Source organism: Bactrocera oleae, chromosome 4, assembly GCF_042242935.1.
Source record: "Bactrocera oleae isolate idBacOlea1 chromosome 4, idBacOlea1, whole genome shotgun sequence".
Lineage (NCBI taxonomy): Eukaryota > Metazoa > Arthropoda > Insecta > Diptera > Tephritidae > Bactrocera > Bactrocera oleae.
In genome coordinates this window covers 68,556,984-68,575,733 of record NC_091538.1, presented here as the reverse complement: position 1 = coordinate 68,575,733, position 18,750 = coordinate 68,556,984, and the positions used below count along the sequence as shown (strand labels likewise).

The window sequence follows — 18,750 nt, the reverse complement described above, 5'->3', positions numbered from 1 at the left end:
AAAAAGTATTTTAGATATTAGAGTTAGGTTTTGAATTTTTTGTGGATTTACAACCCTGCTGGGTGTTTGGTACATTCGCTTGACAACTGTCACTTTTCTGCCTGTGCCGTCTATTAAACAAACCCACAATTATTGTTGTTTGTGAATGCTAATCTAAAGGTGTGTGGCTGCGGATGATCGAATGTCAGTTGAGGAAAAATTAAATTCGATTGAAAAGTAAACAATTATTGCAAAAAAGCCTACTAACAGTGCAATAACGCAGTGATTCAGTTGTATCTGGTTCTTGTGAATTTCTATTGACAAAACATAACACAGTGAGATTGTTATGAATTTTTGGTACATTGGATACAGAATTTTAGTTTCAGAGTGAGTTTGATTATATTTTACCTTTCTATTATTCATTATCTTGCGTTATTATATTGTTTGCTTTAGTATTTTGAGTTACTAACGAAATCTAGCTTCCCGCCTTTAAATTCATTAATTTTTTTACACACATTACAAATTATATATTTTACATATACAATAGAGTTGCCAATAATTAACACTTGAAATTTCTATTTACAATATGAGTGAGTATTATAAATAGATTTTATAATAATGGCACGTTTATCAGGAAATCTAGCTCTGTGATATTTTTATGTGATTGATGTATTATCATAGATCGCATGTCCGGTCTCTGTTCACCGAATAGTTGGATGAATACGCTGTTCTTTGTAAACGAAAACTTTTTATTTTCGTAAACGTATTACTTCTTTACATGTGAAGTTTAGATTTAAATCTCTCTATGAACCCAATTTGTTATTAACAATACAAAGAAAATTGCTTAAATTGCGCCACCAAATGTGGATGTCAGAAAGCTTGGCAACCCTAATAGAAATGATGTACATGGCTTGAGGTTATAATCGCCCTAGCAAAATATCATATGCTGAAAACCGTATTCTGAAGTTATTAATTAGCTTGAGCTAACCCATTCTATGAATAAATGTAAAATTCATGCCTATAGGGAAACTTAATTGGTTCGAGAAAACTAAAGCAAATTAAGTACACGTAAATATGTATGCGTGATATTAAGCGATCAATGAAAATAAGATCCAAAACTTTGACCATATGCAACTACAAACACATTGGAAAATAAATAGAATGATACCAGGATAAAATACAATATCTGCGTAATTGCCCACGATTACGGGAAACATAACCTAAAAAATGTCTTTAATCGATATTATAGAGACAGAAAAAAAGAAGCAGAGCGAGAAAATGTGAACAAGCTCTATATATGTAGAAGCACATACACATATACGCAAATAATGCTATACCAGCAGTTATCGAAGAGCACTCCGTGATACATACATACATAAATATAGGAAAGAGAAATGACACCGTTGGCAGAAGATAATGATATTTGGAATGCTTAAATCTGAACCGATTTCGATAGTGCCGTAAGAATTACGGTTATAAATGTTAAGGTTAAGGTGACCCATAGATCGGGTCGAATAGTTCATTTTTGGAAAATAACAATTTGTGTATGAAATAAATTTATAATTTAAAATGATACAAATAAATAAGTATGGCTATGTGAATATACAAATGTATGCATTTAATTAAACAATTTAAATTTACGCATAATAATTTTCGACCGAAACCAATATGGCTGCCATCGGTGCTCGTGCCGTGACATCGTACATTTCGCTTACATGTGGCGTAACTTGTATTATGTACTATCAGACATACGTTTGCACGTTATAAATTTACTTCGTGTATGTAAGACTTAATAGTAAAATGCCAGGGGCCGAATAACTTTATTTCGGACTTTATTACCATAATAATGTAGGAATTAACTGTCGATTTTATCTGGTCTGCTATTATAAACAGAGAATATAATATCTACTAGAGTATACTTATAGCAAATATTGCGGGTCGGTGCGGGATTATAGATACATATTTTGTACTATTAATGATATTTACCTAAATTGCATGTTACTAATTTTGATATTGTTTTTGGAGCATATATTTGAATGCATACATATTTTCAAGACGTACGTTATGTCTGTAAATTTACAAACTAATATGATTAGCCTATAAAATCGAAAAGTTCGGAGAAAACTCATTCCCAAAGTAGAAGATAAACTCTTGGTTGCACATCAAACATTAAATAAATGAATACTATATATTCTTAGTTATTTTAATATTATTTTTATTTTGTCGTCAACCCATCATTCGGCTGCTTTTATGTGTACGCTTGTTTTATTCGCGTTCGGTTTTTTCCATACATTTTCGCTAAACGGGGAAACGACGACTCGTTATTAATACCAAAAAGCGACTCTGTCATATTGTTATTTAATGGTTGCAACTACTGTGATTTTGATTCATATCTAAAAATGCAACTAACGGTTTTAGATGTAATATTTTCTTAAAATTTTAAATATCGGTTATCTATATCGGGATATTTCTTTTCATAAATCGCTAGATATATTTCTCTCTGAAAAATGTATATATGCGTGCCTACACCTCTGTACATACATATATGTATATTTATATATATATTTCTCATATCATTCCATCGCAGTCACACACATTTGTTGTTATTGGTTATTTAGCGCTGTTTTGAGCAGACAAGAGCCGTTGCTCTTCTTTCTGCTTTTATACGAGTATACCACTGCTTTTCGGATTCTATCTATGGTTGTTTGTGCATATACGCCGCAATCTGCTGTTCCCGTGATTATTGCGTTGGACTTTGTCTGTTTTCAGTTTTTGGTATATATCTCGGTAATTTAGTTCGAGGAAATAGCTAGTACTAACCGACCGACTGAATTACTGCTGCAAAGTTGCGACTTACGACGAATGCAATCGTCCTTACAAAAAAATTAATAATTTTATAATATTTTTTATTTAAAATTTTTTCGTTATTTTTTATTTTAAGATATTAGTTTTTTTAAATTATCCCTCAAAATTATTATTCGAATGCGTTCTACATTACATTTAATTAACCCACAAAATACTCACCACACACTTTCGCTTACTTGCCTTTCAATAAGAATGTACACTACGTTTCAATCTGTCAGCTTGTTCGTCAGCGTTTCTCTCGTGTCCCTGAGGTGCTTAGCTATTCGGCTGCATACCTGTATCTCTAGCATTTAAACTAGAACTTTTGTGGAAAAGGTTGTCTTTCTTAAAGTATGCACAAATTTCAATATTTGACCCATCGGTTTTAGTGATTTGCATGCTTTTCGCCAACTTCGTGTATACCCACGTTGTACTCAGGCAGCTGTTTGCGCGCTTATCTTGCTGCTATCTACATATGTACAAATGTACATATCTTTAGCATCTTGCTCTGGCTTTCCCCTTGGTACACTTGAAATTAATTTCCATGATTATCCTGGATCAAATTTTCAATCACTCAACGAATCTTTTTTTTAAAAACCATAAATATAAAATAAAGTAGTGATGTCAGCTACTTTTCGAATTCTCTTATTTACTCTCCGCTTTTGAGTTCAGTGCTCTTTTACTCTCTCATTTGCCTTCAGGTTTTTCGTATGTTGGTTTGTAACTTACACAACTGTACATAGGAATATATTTCTTAATATTTCTACAATTGTGCAAAAGGTGCGCCCTAGTGAAGAAAATTTTAAAATTTACGAAAAAATAGAGCATTTTAGAAATTTCGTCGAGCAGAAATGGCTGAAATAAGGTCTGAGTTGGATATCGGTAAGTAATCTTTAGTTATTTTCGATTGCGTGTGTAGGTCGTCACGGTATACATACACAATCAGATTGGCATTATACATATACATACATATATACTTACGTAAATGTGTATACTTATATTGTACTCAAACTTATACATGTGTGCATATTACTCAAGTATGTAAGTATTGTAGGTTTGTACATTCATAAAACTAAAAACATAATTGTCGAGGTGGCAACATCTTTTCACGATTTTATTTTTAATTTTGCATTATAAATTGACAATTGACAATTTTTTCAAGTGGCAAAACACAATTTAATAAAAAATTAAAATTGAAAAAAAAAAAATAAAAATAATTTTATAACAGTTTAAATAGTAAATTACCTAAAATTGTTTAATTAAATAATTTTGTCAATTTAATTTTATAAGAAAAAATATGTATGAACGTAGTATATTTGCATGTGCCTCAACTAGTGCTTTGTTTTGCTCTCTTTACTTGCTTGAGCAGACAATAATTGCTGCTCTCTTTGCACGCTCACGCACGCTCTTATACATACACACACGCATATGCACAGGCTGAAGCCAACAACTGCCGTTCCCACTGGCGCTGGTCAAACACGCCGTCAGTTATCGGTCGTAAAGCTATAGTTACAATGCCATAAATATCTCTCTTGTTTTAATTTCTTTTTCAGATACAAATTTTATTTTTGAAAGTTGAAATTTACAATGTAACATAGTCTCTACCTTAATTAGCGGCCGCATGCTTATCGCAAACAACAACAATAAAAAGCAACAACTTCACAGCAGCTATAAGTCGCTCTATGAGTCCATTCATTCATTAACTCGCACATTGGGTTTGCGTCGTTTCTTCACGCTATTCCCCTTAAAGCTATTGGCGTTTGTTGTTTTTGATTGCCTTGCGCTCCGTCCAACAGGTTTTGCGACAAAATTCTTACACAACGAAGCTGGTGATTTTTAAAGTGTTACTCGTATGGAAGATTGTTTTTCGATTATTTTCTCTAAAATTTTAGATTTTGAAAATTTAGCAATTTGTGGTCCGACTATTTAGATCTGTTTACCATGGATCGATGTAGAAGCCAATACAAGCCCACTCATATATATGTACGTACATACAATCATATTATAATACCAACGCAGTTTTCGCTATACACACCTGACATACGAAATTTTATGATTTGGGTTGGCCTCAGCTACCCAAATCGCGAATAAAGTATTGCTTGCCAGAGATACCACATTTTTGTGTATCTACACATTGATGCATAGTGGCGAGTTTAGGTGTGTAAGTGCTACGCTCTCAGTAATGTTGTTCGTCCGTCCTCACTATTTCCGACTTATTTTTCGTATTTTATTTAATCTAACATTTATTATTTTTACACTTAACACTAAATCCCCTGGTATGACTACTTTTTTTTTTGTACTGCATATACATACATATGTATGTAGTTTCGAATTTTAAGAACTGAGAACATCCTTATCAGCTATCAAGAAGCATAGGAGCTGTTTTGTGTAACTCTTCCTTTTTAAAAAATTCATGCACGATATATCTACATATATAATATATTTGGAAATTATACCCTGGCCACACCTATTCTGTTGTCCCCATCGGTATACATACTATATACACTTTTGCGGCTACAGTCATGTATTATTAATTAGCAGCGTTGTTGCTATATTAAATATTTAAGTGTTTGTATGTTTACATTCTTGTTTTGTTCAAATTTTGTAAGAGAAATAATCGACTTCTAAGAAGATAAATATACTTGAAAATGTTGATCTTCCTTTTTTATTTCTGATGAAGTTCATCAAAGGTTAGATAACCGTTACAACAACAACACCGCTAACATAGCTCTGCAGATCCGTTTATAAGAGAGACAGAGAGAGAGAGAGAGAAAAGAAAGAGAGAGAGAAAGAGAAAGAGAGAGAACTTTTAAAGTTTTCCACTAAAATATCGTAGCAGAAGAGCCATAGTTTGATTGATATTTGGCATATGAGTAGTTGATTTAAAATCTTATTTTAAAAAGTCGAATTTGGGGTAAGCGTACTCTATCGATATCTGTCGGAGTAGCGCATTAAAGCATTAATATTTCCTACAACTACACCGAATTAAAAAAAAGTTAGCTAATTTAGATATAATAAACGGCAGTGTGGTCAATTTATACGGCCTTAGATAGAAAAAAAATACTTCAAATAAAATAAAACCATTAGATAGCCCAACATTTTTGTATGCTTTTGAACGTTTAATAGAAGCAATAATGTAGTTTCCTTTAGAATTCTATAGCATTAGTTTTAAGTTTGCCATGAAGTTTATAACATCCAGAAAGAATCGTCGGATACCCTATAAAAAAAATATAAGTATTTAAATAATCAGCATGACGAGCTGAGTTGATTTAGTCATGTCCGTCTGTCGCAAACGCAAACTAATCCTTCAGTTTTTGATATATCGATCTGAAATTGTGTGTCCTTTTCTCCCCAAGAAGCTGCTAATTTATCGGAACCACTGATATTAGATCACTATAGCATGACAGGCATCATACAAACAACTGAAGAATCAAAATCATGTCCTTGCCTAGAAAACTCTTTTGTTTGACGACATATCTTCACGAAATTTTGGCATAGATTATTGTTCAAGGCAGCGGTACAATCTCCGAACACATTGTTTAGATCGGATCAATATAATATATAGCTGTCATACAAACTGCACGATCCAAATCAAGTTCTTGTATGGAGACTTTTTGTTTTTATTTATGAGAGGTATTATAATAGCTTCGGTACAACCGAAATAAGTGCATACTATAGCACCATGCGTTGCTATATGTTTGCACCCCACTGTTCGGCATGAGTTTCTACAGTAGCTTATGTTGCTGTTATATCGAACGCAACTATTGAAACGACCAACCTACAAACAGCTTCGACGCTAATGCAGAGATCCTTTGTTAGCTTACTTGTGCTCTTCGGTTTTGTTAGTGTTTCGTTAGCTGCGCTCTCTAAGCTGCAGTGCATGTGTACGATTGAGGTACATAACTGTAAAAATTTGTTTGATGAAATAAGAACTGGAATCTTGTCTTGGGCTTATGTTTAGAGGAATTTCTGAACTTTTCTTGCTGTTATTGTTTTTAGTAGTATTTCTTTGTTATAATCATTTATGTATTGCATCTATATACTATGTAAATAGGTAATAACAATATTAGTTATTTTATATATTCATAAAAATCTAAATAGTCGCCACACTATATTTATTTTGATATTTTCGAAAAAACAAAAATTTATTATATATGATTAAATTATTTTATAAAAATATTCATCATAACTCTTGAATCGATTTTACAAAATCGTCGTCGTATACACATCAACTTCCAACCGATTCGTGTGCATACAATGTTTATACTTTCACCCCCTCTACCTTGGATCCACATGTCGCCGAACCATCTATTTATATAAGTACTTACATATGTGTAGGTTTTTCATTCAAACGAGCTGCTTCGGCTCTCGTTGTCTTGTATATTTCGACTGGCTCTCCGGGTGCTCGTGCGTTGGCTTTGCTTGTTTGACAACTTTGTAGCTTTTTGGTCTGTGTAAAAGTTTTCTACGCCATATTGTTTTCCATAAATTAATATTAAAGAAATAGAATTGGTGGTACATACGTATGTATATTTATAAAAAAATAACCTCATGTTATTTATAATGTAGCAGTCTTCAAAGCGGAAATATTCTGGATGTAACTACTAACCAAAACAAAACAAATTTTTATATTGAAAAGATAATTGCTATTTATCTAATTTTAATTATTTCTGGTCTATTTGCTATATTTGGTATATTTTTTGTTTTTGTTTTACTTTAACTTTGACCCTTTATTGAAAATGTCACAGTAAAATCACTTACTATCTCGCTCACACAACTCCAGCGGCGCTATGTTCGTTCGTTTTTGTTCGTGGCTTTTTGAATATTTCTTAACTATACACTATGTTTGTGCAAATGTATGTGCGTCGGCCTGTTAATACCTACGATTTAACGCGTACTTTACCTGCAATTACTTACTTTTCCGACTTTAAATTCTTGAACTTTTCCTTTCTTACTTTGTAAGCGGTTATTCTTGATTTCTCAAGTCCTAACATTAGAAAAGCGAAACATGCTTATTGAAAGCTCCGTTGTTTATCACTTCGCACTGCTGTGTTGACATCTACGATAATCTAATAGTTCTTACTTCTTCGATATATGCACCCAGTTTTAAGTCTGTTGTCTCTTGTACTTGTTGGAAGTGCCGAAGAATCGGTTAAAAAGTTTAAATTGTCGCATAAAGTCAGCATCCACATGCTTGGGAGGCATGGTGTGGATCGTATGTTTGTGTATAGGTCAATGCTTGCGTATTTGTGTGCGTTTGTTCTTGTTGTAGTTGCGGCAAATGCATTTGTGCAACATAACTCTGTTCAACTCGTCTGTAGTCGTCGGTTTGCTTTGCAAATTTTGTGTTGCTGTTGCTGAGGCGCCACCGGCCAAGTCATTAACTGTTGTTTTGCATTGGGTATCGTGGTGCATGGACTTATATTTGTTTGTGCTTGAAGCTCTAACTAAATAAGCGCGGTTTTATGTAACTAAATAGAGTTTTTAAAAATTTATTACATTTATATACATATGGTAAAAACCGTTACCACTCAAACTCGCTCATACTTTTTTCTACTTTTTAGGTTATAATTTTTTTCTACTATGCCTTTGCTTTCATTTATGCTTGATTTTTTCAAATTTTTTTTTAAATAGTTGCCTGAGTTTTTTTTTTAAATGTGACGTTCATTAAATCTTAATATCTTTCTGCTGAATTAAGTAGAAAGCTTTGTGCTAGTCGAAAAGCTTTATTTTAGTGGTGCTTTGGTGTAAAACAGCTTTCGCGTTTCTGTAGCTGTCATCAGCCGAACTATATTAATTGTGTAATATCGCGAATTTCTCAGCCATCAAGTCAATTTTTGCATAATTTTCAAGCACGTATGTATGTTTCTATTTATATATATTTAAATGTATACATATATATGTATCTATGTATGTATGTTTATATGTAACTATGTAGTTGTATTGACTCTAATATTTGTGGTGTTTTGTCTGAAAGTTGTCTGCGTACATCCTAAGTCCACTATTCCGTTGCCAAACCACTCGTTTCGTCTCGACTAAACGCAGTTGCGATCCACATACGTTCCACATGTTATACCGTACTATGTTGCTTACTTTGTGACATTTATGACTTAATGCATAGCACATAAAAATGCGTCGCTATATCATACATAAATAAATAAATAAATATTTCAGCCTCATACCTATAAACAATCGGTCAATTAGCGTAGTACTCTCTAGATCCCTAGTATAGCGTGTTTTGACAACAGCCTCTCGTTTTATTATCCTATTAGTCCACATCTCGACCTATTTTACATTGATCCGAGAAGCAAAAAGTAAAAACTACCTGGTGCTCATCGGCATACGAGAAATCGTACGAGCTATCTATCTATCGTTTTCAAGCAAAGACGACAGTTCGTTCAAAATTGTTTGCTCGCTACATTTTCAGTTCTTTGTATCACGTGAAATTGGCCGGTTGTGTTTTCGTTTCAGTCGTCTAGCAGTTGCAAGTTGCGCCTGGGCGTTTGTTGTTGTGTGTTCTTGTATGCCTGTGTATGCGTGTGTTCGTGAATCCACAGCATTAGCAGACAGCAGTTTTACGGACCTGAAGCGAAAGTTGTATTCTACAAAAAATTGTAAGTCGTCAAAAAACTTGCATATGTTTTTTAAAATTTATATTTTTATACTTTTATAATTTTGTATGCCCTTAAATTAATCAGTTTCTTTTAATAGTTTGTTGTTTCTACTAATTCTGTCCGCTCTTATTGTTTACACGCTCTCTGCTTCTCTCTCGATAACGCTCTTTTTTTTTTTTGGCGTTTACTGTTAGTAGCGCTCTCTTGCGCTCTTTTTTCTGCATTGTTTGGCATGGTTTCGCGTGTTTCATATAATCGCGTTGATTCTATACTTTTGCTATATGCAGCGTTGTTGTCTTCTATCTAAATTGTATAGTTTACCGTCGTTTTGTTTTTGCAATTTTATTGCACTTTTTCTTTCCCGTTCTCCTCTCGTTGCATTCCTTAATTATGACATGTGGCTTTCACTGTCGGGTTACTAAAGTTATTAAGTCGTAATTTCAACCTAGGCTTAATACGAAAAACCACCTTTTGTATATTATTCTATCTTCGCAATGATGTTTGTCGCACAGTTAGTTTAGGCGTGTTAATTACTAGTAAATTACACTTCAAATTTAAACACTTTGTTGGAAATTACTCACACCTTCTTTAAACCTATATTCTTATGCCTTCTTTCCGCAAATTATTGAATGTAATTTTATTATTTATCTCTTTCAGACAACTTTAATGCATAGCTCCGTGTAAATACTTATACCACAAGCCACAAAATGATGGAAGTTAAGCAGAGCGCACCGACCGACTTTAACAAGCTTTCAACAGCGAGTAGTAATGGCAAGCCCGATGACTTGGATGTCATGTCAGAATTGGAGACAACAAAACTGAAAAGTGATTTATTAAATACAAACGGTAAATAGAACGCTGTAATTGTGTTTTCATTGATGGAGCTTTGAGAAAATTGTTGCACAAAAGAACACCCCAAAAGAGCTGGATATAATTGAACCTTCTTTAGTAGTACTACCATAGAGATAACGTTAACTTCGGCTGCATCAAAGCTATAATACTCTTCACAGGTGCATTTTCTATATTAGGTAAAAAAGGTTAAAAAGGTATAAAAAAATGTTAGTCTTGCTTTTGGTCAATTTGTGTGAGAGCTTTATGCTATAATTGTCCGATCTGAAAAATTTGCTAGGAGATTATAGCGTTGCATTGAACAATAATTTGTGCCCAATTTGATGTCGGTACCTTAAAAAAGGTTAAGGTGAAGGTCAAATAAAATAAAATTGTATAGGGTCTTCGACGTTTCCTTTTGTGTGTTACAATTTTTGTGGCCAACTAAATATGCACTGTTCAGGGTATAAATACCATAATTTTCATATGCGCTCAACCCCAAGCTCCATCAAGAAAATATTTACTGTTATGCATCTTCTCAAAAACACCAATCTTTTAGATCTGCCACAAAATGGTTTAATCGGTGACGTTTCAAACGGTTTCGCCGATGCCGGCGATGGTCTGGATCTCGATGAACTAATTGATTTAAATGAGACAGTCAATCCTGAATTGGAAGATGCGTTGCTGCGTGAAGACGATGATGATGATGATAATGGTGCAGATGTAGTTGATAAATTGCTGGCTGAAGTGGTGCCGAAAGCGGCCGCCGTACTTGGTGAAAAGGCTGATAAGGTCGAGGATAGTACAACAACAGTAACAACTAGTTTGCATAACACAGGCGATGATCTGGATAAGTTAATCTCGAAAATTAATGATCTAGAAGATTGCATTGAGACATCGTCCTCGGAAAAGGATGACGCAGTGAACGGAAATGCGGTCACAGCTGAGGCAGCAGAAGCAGAAGTAACTGCAGAAACGCCAGAGCAAGTGTCAGTGGAGAAGAAAGATGTGGTGAAAGTTGGAAATGCCGTAGAAGATAGTACGCCGGGTAACAGTGTTGAGAACACCGAAGTTAATGATGATAAGGAAAATGTCAAAACATCACACTTAAATGACAAAAGCGTTGGGGATATTGATGGAGAGGAAAATAAAGAAGTGGATAAACATGTAAATAGTGATAAAGCTAGCATAAATGAAGAGAATGATAAAATAATTAATAATGCAGAAGATACGGTAGAAAAGGAGGAAACTGAGAGCGACAGCGCAAAGAAAGACTGTAATCAAGTTATTGATGAGATTATAGAAAAAAGTGTTGGTATCACAGCAGAAGAAGAATCAGCTGAAAAATCTAAAGTCATAGAAAACGTCGAAAAGGAAGCTAAAGAATTAGCGAAACGCACAGATGAAGTGGAAACAGCATCAACGGTAAACAGAGACGTTGCAGACAAAGAGTTCATAAATGCCGATGGCACTAATGCTGAAGCGGGCACAATTGCTAACGAGTTGCAAAGCATTAACGCTAAAAGTAAATCCGCAGAGGCGGACGATTCCGATGACGACGTTATTTTTTTTGTAGGAAAGCCGGCAGCGAAGGAAAAGAAGGAAAGCGATGTTGATAAAAACAAAACAGCTGACGGTCAAGTTGCCCAATCGATGGTGGTCGACGACGATGATGATGTTGTACTATTGCTCGATGATGATGATGAAGCGTCGTTGACTGGGGAAAAAAACACTGATACTACAGAAAAAGCCGTCACATCTGAAACTGATAAAAGTGAGAGTGCAACAGATGAAAGAAAATCTAAATTAGCTAAAGACAGTGGTGAGACTGCAATTGAACAAAAAATGGATAAAGGCGAGAGTGTGGCTGATAACACAGCGTTACAGTCAGACAACTCCGACAATGCCTGCGACAAGTTTGAAAGTGTAAAATCAGCGCCAACATCTCAAAAGGACGATGAAACGAAATCCAAGTCTTCAGATGCTGTCGATGAGACAAATAGCAATTGTAGTAGCAGCAGCAATTTGTTACAAGAAACACAAACTATTGATAAGGTCGGTACAGCTGGTAGCACTGGCGACGATGATGGCGATGTCGCGGATGAGCCGGAGAATGAAGATGACGCTGACGCCGATGATGCCGAGAGTAGCAGCGCCATAGAATTATTGGAAGATGATAGTCGCACCGCTGGTGAAGAGAAGGCAATTGAGCCACCGAACAAACGCTTACGCTTGAGTCTTGAGGCTGATGACAGCTTAAAAGCCGAAGAAGAATCGCGTAGCAGTAATAAGTCCACCGGTTCTACAGCTAAGGATGATCCGTTTGAGGTCATTAAGATTGCGGAGGACAGTAATGACGGTGAGAACAGTGAAAAGTCGTTGGGAATGTCAACAGCTGTTGGCACAAAGCGAACGCACGATGAAGTTGAACAGAAGAGCGCAGAAGAATCAAAATCCGATTCGTTGGAGGAAGTGGCAAATAAAAAGACTAAAATAGAAGAGTCTGTTACGATTGAGGAAGCGATAAAAACGGAAACAATGAAAGTAAACGAAAGCGATGTGGCCATAGATGAAAAACTTGCAACAGAAAGCAAAGTGGTAAAATCTGAATCAGATGATGAAAAAATTGATTTCGGGAAAGTATTGCCTCAACTTCGCGCTATAGCTTCTGACATTCCAATTCCACTCTATCCAGCACCCAAGTTCTCAAACGGCGTTGCACCCAAATTGAGTTTGGACTTCTTCAAACGGTTTCGCAAGAATTTCGACAAACTCACCAAAACCGATTTGGAAGAGTTGGTGCTGCAGAAAGTAGTTGAAGCTATCGTGCACAAAAGCGAATTCGCTGAAATGCGCGAAACTATCGATAGACAAGAGAAACAAATCACAGCGCATCGAGCGAAAATCGCCGAAATCTCAAAACAGTTTCGTGATTTGGAAATGGTGCACAATCGTGTGTTAAAAGATATCGAAACAAAGAATTCCCAATTCATCATGCCCGTCAAAATTACACGTGCAGTAGGTCTACAAGTGTACGTACCGACTAAGCGCGGCTCAGACGTTGTTCCACCCAGTACTCATCCCCACTTGTCCACATCACCACAACGTGGTCAAATGCCACCACCGTCTTCTCCGCCGCGTCAGCCGAACAGCACGCCTGAAACGCGCTCGAGTAATACGGCGCTGGCCTCAGCTGCGGTGGCAGCCTCTGTGAATGCGCGGCGCGGTTGCGTACAAAAGGTAACACCACAGCGCCCAGTAGATAACGGCATGTCGCCAACCCCACGCCCACCTTCATATCGCATAAATCCTGGTGTTTTACAAACGGCCTTGACACAGGGTTCCCAAACTACAGCTACTGCGGCTGTGTCGTCACAACAAGCCGCCGGCTTGCCTCGTGTTTTGAACAAAGGTGTGGCGTCGGGTCAACCACGAACTGTGCGCTTCCCTACCAATGAGCAAGTGCGCGCGCAACAATTACAACAACAGCAACAATACGCGCGCCCACAAACGCAAAATGCTAACATGTAAGTATAGTTTTAGTGAGTTTTCCTTTACAGTTTCCGAATATTGCTCATTCAGAGAAAAAATATTAAAACAAATTTATTTATTTTTTAAAATTCTACAGTCGCAAATTGGCTCCAAAGCCTAATACTGCTGGCCCCTTACCCACGCAGCAGACACAGTTTCGACGTCCGGTCGAAGCGACGCCTACCGCACCTAACACGTCCGTGGATCACTACATAAACCAGTTGAACCAGGCCTCACCAGCAGTGGGCAGTGTGACAATCACCTCGGCCAAGCCGAAGGAGAAAGCTGTCATTGATCTAACCGATGAGGATGAGGTTGCCAGCGCTGCGACGACAACGTCCCCTATGCAACGTGGCGTCAACACCAATACACCGAACTTGAATAGTGCGCGTGCAGTGCCACCGCTTACGCGCATGCCGCATAGTCAACAGACAACAGTGCGTTCGACAGCGGTGAATCTACGTCAGCCGCCTGCGTCAAAAGCGAGCAATAGTACACTTATATCGAATATAACTACGCCGCCCGGCACCAGCATTACGCGTGTACACATAAGTCCAGCGAATATGCCAGCGGCACCGGCACGCAAATACAATCACCCTGCGCCACTGCCAAATACACCGCCGCAACCCTACAATCCGGGCTGGAAGTTGCCACCGCCACGGCCCACCATACGCATCAGTAATCTAGAGAACGGCATTGTCATCTCATGGACCATGGAAGATTCCATGGAACGTTTTGCCGAGTGCGTCACCTATCAAATTTATGCCTACCAAGAGACATCTGGTCCGCCAGCAGTTGATTCATGGCGCCATGTAGGCGATGTGAAAGCGATGTTACTGCCCATGGCCGTCACGCTGACGCAGTTCCAAGAAGGTCAACGTTACTACTTTGCGGTGCGTGCGGTGGATGAGCACAAGCGTCTGGGACCCTTTAGTTTACCCAAAACATGGACTTAAATATGTGGCTAGGAGTTTTAAATTTTTAGACACAGTAGTTAAGCATAGCGAAATAGAGAGGATTGCTGATTCATATACGCATGAATTTTAATTTTTATTATTTCATTTTTATTTTGTTAGATATATTTTTCACATTATTTAAGTATTTTATATGCAGGCTTTACAACCTCTTATTTATTGTTTATGCAAGCAGAATTAACCGTTATGTGCGACTATGTAATATAAAAAATATAATTGTAGTTATGATAAGTTTCTTTTGAACTAAAAACAAAAACAAATAAAACACAAACTAAGCTATACAACAACATCATCACAGTCATGCGTTAAGTAAATTGCGTTATATAAGTTATTGTTTATTTTTCACCACATATTATAATGTTTCGGCGAATTTCCAACCCCCAATAAATAGAAGATATATGTATGTAGTCTAGAACTAACGAATTACTCGTAATTCTTAAATTAGGTCTCAATTAAAATAAATATTAATTAAAATTGAAATATTGGCATATTTGAGTATAATACAATAGTTACAGCATATGTTTAACATAAGTATTTTTAATCATTATTAATATTAATATTATACCTTAATGACATAGTTACATAGTTCAGCAGAAATAGCGAGATATTGAAATTACACTCAAAATAACATAAAACAAGCGAATAAATTTATTTAATTAATGTAAGAACCGATTACTTTTCAATTACATAATTTTGAAATGTATGCTGTTGTTGTTGTAGCGAGTACCTACAGTTTAGGTCCTAAACCCAATCCAAACAAGTTTGATTAGCGAAATAACAGCTCTTGACCGGATGAAATCCGGACTCTTCGGCTTTACAGTTTCCGGCGATTCCGCTACGACCACGGCTAAAATCCGGGTCAATTCTGGTAACGTAAAACCGGCTTTTCATTAACACTTGAAGGTCAAGTAAAAATATTTTTATATTTTTCCAATATATTGCTGTAGTAAGCTGTATAAGTGTGTGCGATCGGGCTACGCTATATGGCGTTAGAAAGATAAGATTTTGAACTGGAAGCCCTCTCAGACAGTTTTGCATCGCATCAAAGGTCGAGACAAGCAAAGAGAAAATACGACATATTTTACAGTTTTTCTACGATAAAGGCGAAATCGCAAACAAAAAATGTGAATAGTGGCGAGTCCGATTACACCCAATTTTGATTGCCCAAGAGCTGAAGATTGCACAAAAAACCGTTTGGTACTATATATTGGGTAAATAATGCTGAATACGAAAAGGAACTCGATGTATGGGTGATAGAGGAGTTAAGGAAAAAAAATTTTATAAACCAAATTTCCATCTTCGAATCGATGCTGAATCGCAAAAAAATCAAACCATTGCCGAAACGGTTAGTTGCTGGTTATAAAAAGTAGGTCACTTACAACAACGTCAAGTGAAAACGGTTGCGGTTGAATCGTGATCATTTGGTCCAGCTAGGACTGACGGTCAGGATGGTTTTGCAATGTCTTCGGTGGGATAATACTACTACCTACTTAATTAATCGGACATGCACTAGTTGGGCGGTTCTTATGCATCAACCTTATAGTCCGAACCTGGCGAGTGATTTTGCTTTTAAAAAGTATGCCTCCAGAGAAGCTTGTGTAAATCGAGTGTCCAGGGGCGAGGGAGAGTGGCATTATGAAATTAACTTCAAAATGGCAACAAGTTATCAAACAAAACGGTGCATATTTCACCTAACACGGGTCAATCCAACTATGCTAAAAGATATTCAATTTAATGCCAAAATATAGGATTTATCTTCACTAGACCTTATATTTTCGAAACGGTGCTACTTTTACGTTTTCATATTAAGACCCATTAAAATGATGCCATCCTAGTGACATAGTCCGGAACCGAGAGTCGAACTGACATCGGTACATGTTGCATGTAAAAATTGAGGCAGTCGAAAACATCTTATGGAAGTTTTCGTTGGCGAAAATGGAATTTACTGAGTCGAAAATCATGCTACTAGCTAGTTGTGGACTCCAACTTCTGTGGACTCCAAGACTTATAAAAGGATTTCAGTCCACTTCCTTCTTGAATTATTGACGACCATTGATTGTTCTTGTCTCTCGTTTTGTATCTTGTCCTTGTCTCTTTTTGAGTTAATAAATCAGACACAACATGTCTTTCCACATTGGCTTATTCGATCGTCATATGTCTGTATATACTTTTCAATAACAGTCAGCTTTGACTTATCTCGACTCAGACTCAAAAGCGTAATGTTTCCAATTATTTTTAGTAATACATGGATATGACCAGCAAAAGATTTCACACTATCCATACATCATATGTCATTATTATTAATTAAGCATATTCAATGCTACTTCGGCCGGATGGGCCCCGGAAACTCTCCGCGCTCCAGGGTTATCGCAACTTTTATTACATCGAAGTCGACCCAATATGAGTTCAGCTGAGATTCTCTTCTGTTAGAATTGATTTGTTATCCCCTATACTGTCATATACTAACTATATGATACCAGGTCTTCACTTTAAAAAATTACTTTCAATTTATAAAATTATATAGTTACGAAATGGCATTAAAATTAGACCTAATGTAGAGGCTCTGCGAGGACATGCAACCGTTACATTCACCGCATATTCATTAAACGGTTGCACTCAAATTTGTAGGCAAGCAAATTATTGGTTAGTTTCCAAATATACTATTATGCCATGGAATCTTTTATTCAAAATCATGCTGAGAAACATTAAAAACATTTCAAGGAAATAAAAATTGGAGCAAGTTTGGTCACCTAATTGCAAACGAAAGCCAACAATTTCCTCACTCACACACGAAGGAAAACTAATCGAAATATGTACTTATATGTATGTATGTATGTGGTCTATAGTCCCAATAGGAAATCTGAAAATTTCGCAAAATTTAATGAAGTGGAAACAGGCATTGGATTTGATTTTCACCCCACGAACTTTATCGAGTTCGGTCGAAGGCGCCTGATCTTTGTAGTAAAACTTGCAGATTCATCCTTCGATGATCCCGAATATTTTTACCGAGAACGGCGAAAACTATATTGTGTTCATGCTCCACAAACGAAGACAGAGTCTCTAAGGTGAATAAGTAAGTAAATGTCAAAGTAATACTGCAGCATTTCCGCACTATTATTACCAACAACCGGATTTAAGCTTTAGTTTATTGGTATTATGAGTTTATTCAAAAATAATTAAAAATTTACAATTATTTCTTAAGTTCCTATAGGCCCTGTTGTTGAATATATGTATGTACATATGTATATGTGGAATTTGTATTTACATGCATGGACGAAACGTCAATCACTTAATTTTGGCACAATTTCAAATATTGTGAATGATTGTTTTGTTCCAACTTTCGTTCTCTTGCTTAGATTGAAAGGAGGAAAAGGAGGTCAATGAGACTCAAAGTCAAAATCAAAGGTTTACAGAATATCCTTCAATGTAAAAGCAATGAAAAATAAAAATAGCGCTCTTATTGTGACAATTCAAGCGTTTAATGGATACTAACTTGTAATTAAAGCTGTCACATGAAATGTCATCTGATATTATTGAACATTTGATTTAGAGTAAAAATAATATTATATTTGCTCCTTTTAATCAAGTGGTTATTTTTAGATTGTAAGGTATTTTAGGTTTGATCCCCAAAATAAAAAATCTTACATATTTTCAAAACAATAAAAGTAATAATTGACGTTGTGACTTTGTCGAAGTCGTGGGATTTGTGTAACGATATTTCTTTCAGTCCTCTTTTACCGACTGTTTGTCTAGAAACTAGTTCTATTTATTTAGGGATTTCAGAAATTTAGTGAGATTAAGTTGTAAGGACTTTGTTCGAGTGTCTCCCCAACTTTAATAGAGTTAACAGAAACGCTCCAGATCTTTAAAGATTTTTTAACTCGATTACATCGTCAAAATTATCGGAAACGGTCATTAGAGAGAATGATAATGCTTTGCTTACAATTAGTATGACAGTTTAACAGTTCCTTTCGTTTATG

The 18,750-nt window shown here is 36.0% G+C and overlaps 1 protein-coding gene across 3 annotated transcripts; it reads left to right on the top strand.

Moving 5' to 3' along the window:
* Positions 1-134: 134 nt before the first annotated feature.
* On the top strand, positions 135-15,438 carry wde (Fibronectin-III type domain-containing protein windei). 3 transcript variants are annotated; one of them, XM_014230669.3, is made up of 4 exons: positions 135-366; positions 10,095-10,283; positions 10,825-13,792; positions 13,894-15,438. In XM_014230669.3, the coding sequence occupies exons 2-4, from the start codon at positions 10,145-10,147 to the stop codon at positions 14,750-14,752; spliced, it is 3,966 nt and encodes a 1,321-aa protein (XP_014086144.2). In that variant the 5' UTR covers positions 135-366; positions 10,095-10,144; the 3' UTR covers positions 14,753-15,438. The 3 variants fall into 3 exon arrangements, with proteins under 3 accessions (XP_014086144.2, XP_014086145.2, XP_036226043.2); XM_014230670.3 differs by lacking the exon at positions 135-366 and adding an exon at positions 9,234-9,437; XM_036370150.2 differs by lacking the exon at positions 135-366 and adding an exon at positions 9,839-9,973.
* Positions 15,439-18,750: the final 3,312 nt, after the last annotated feature.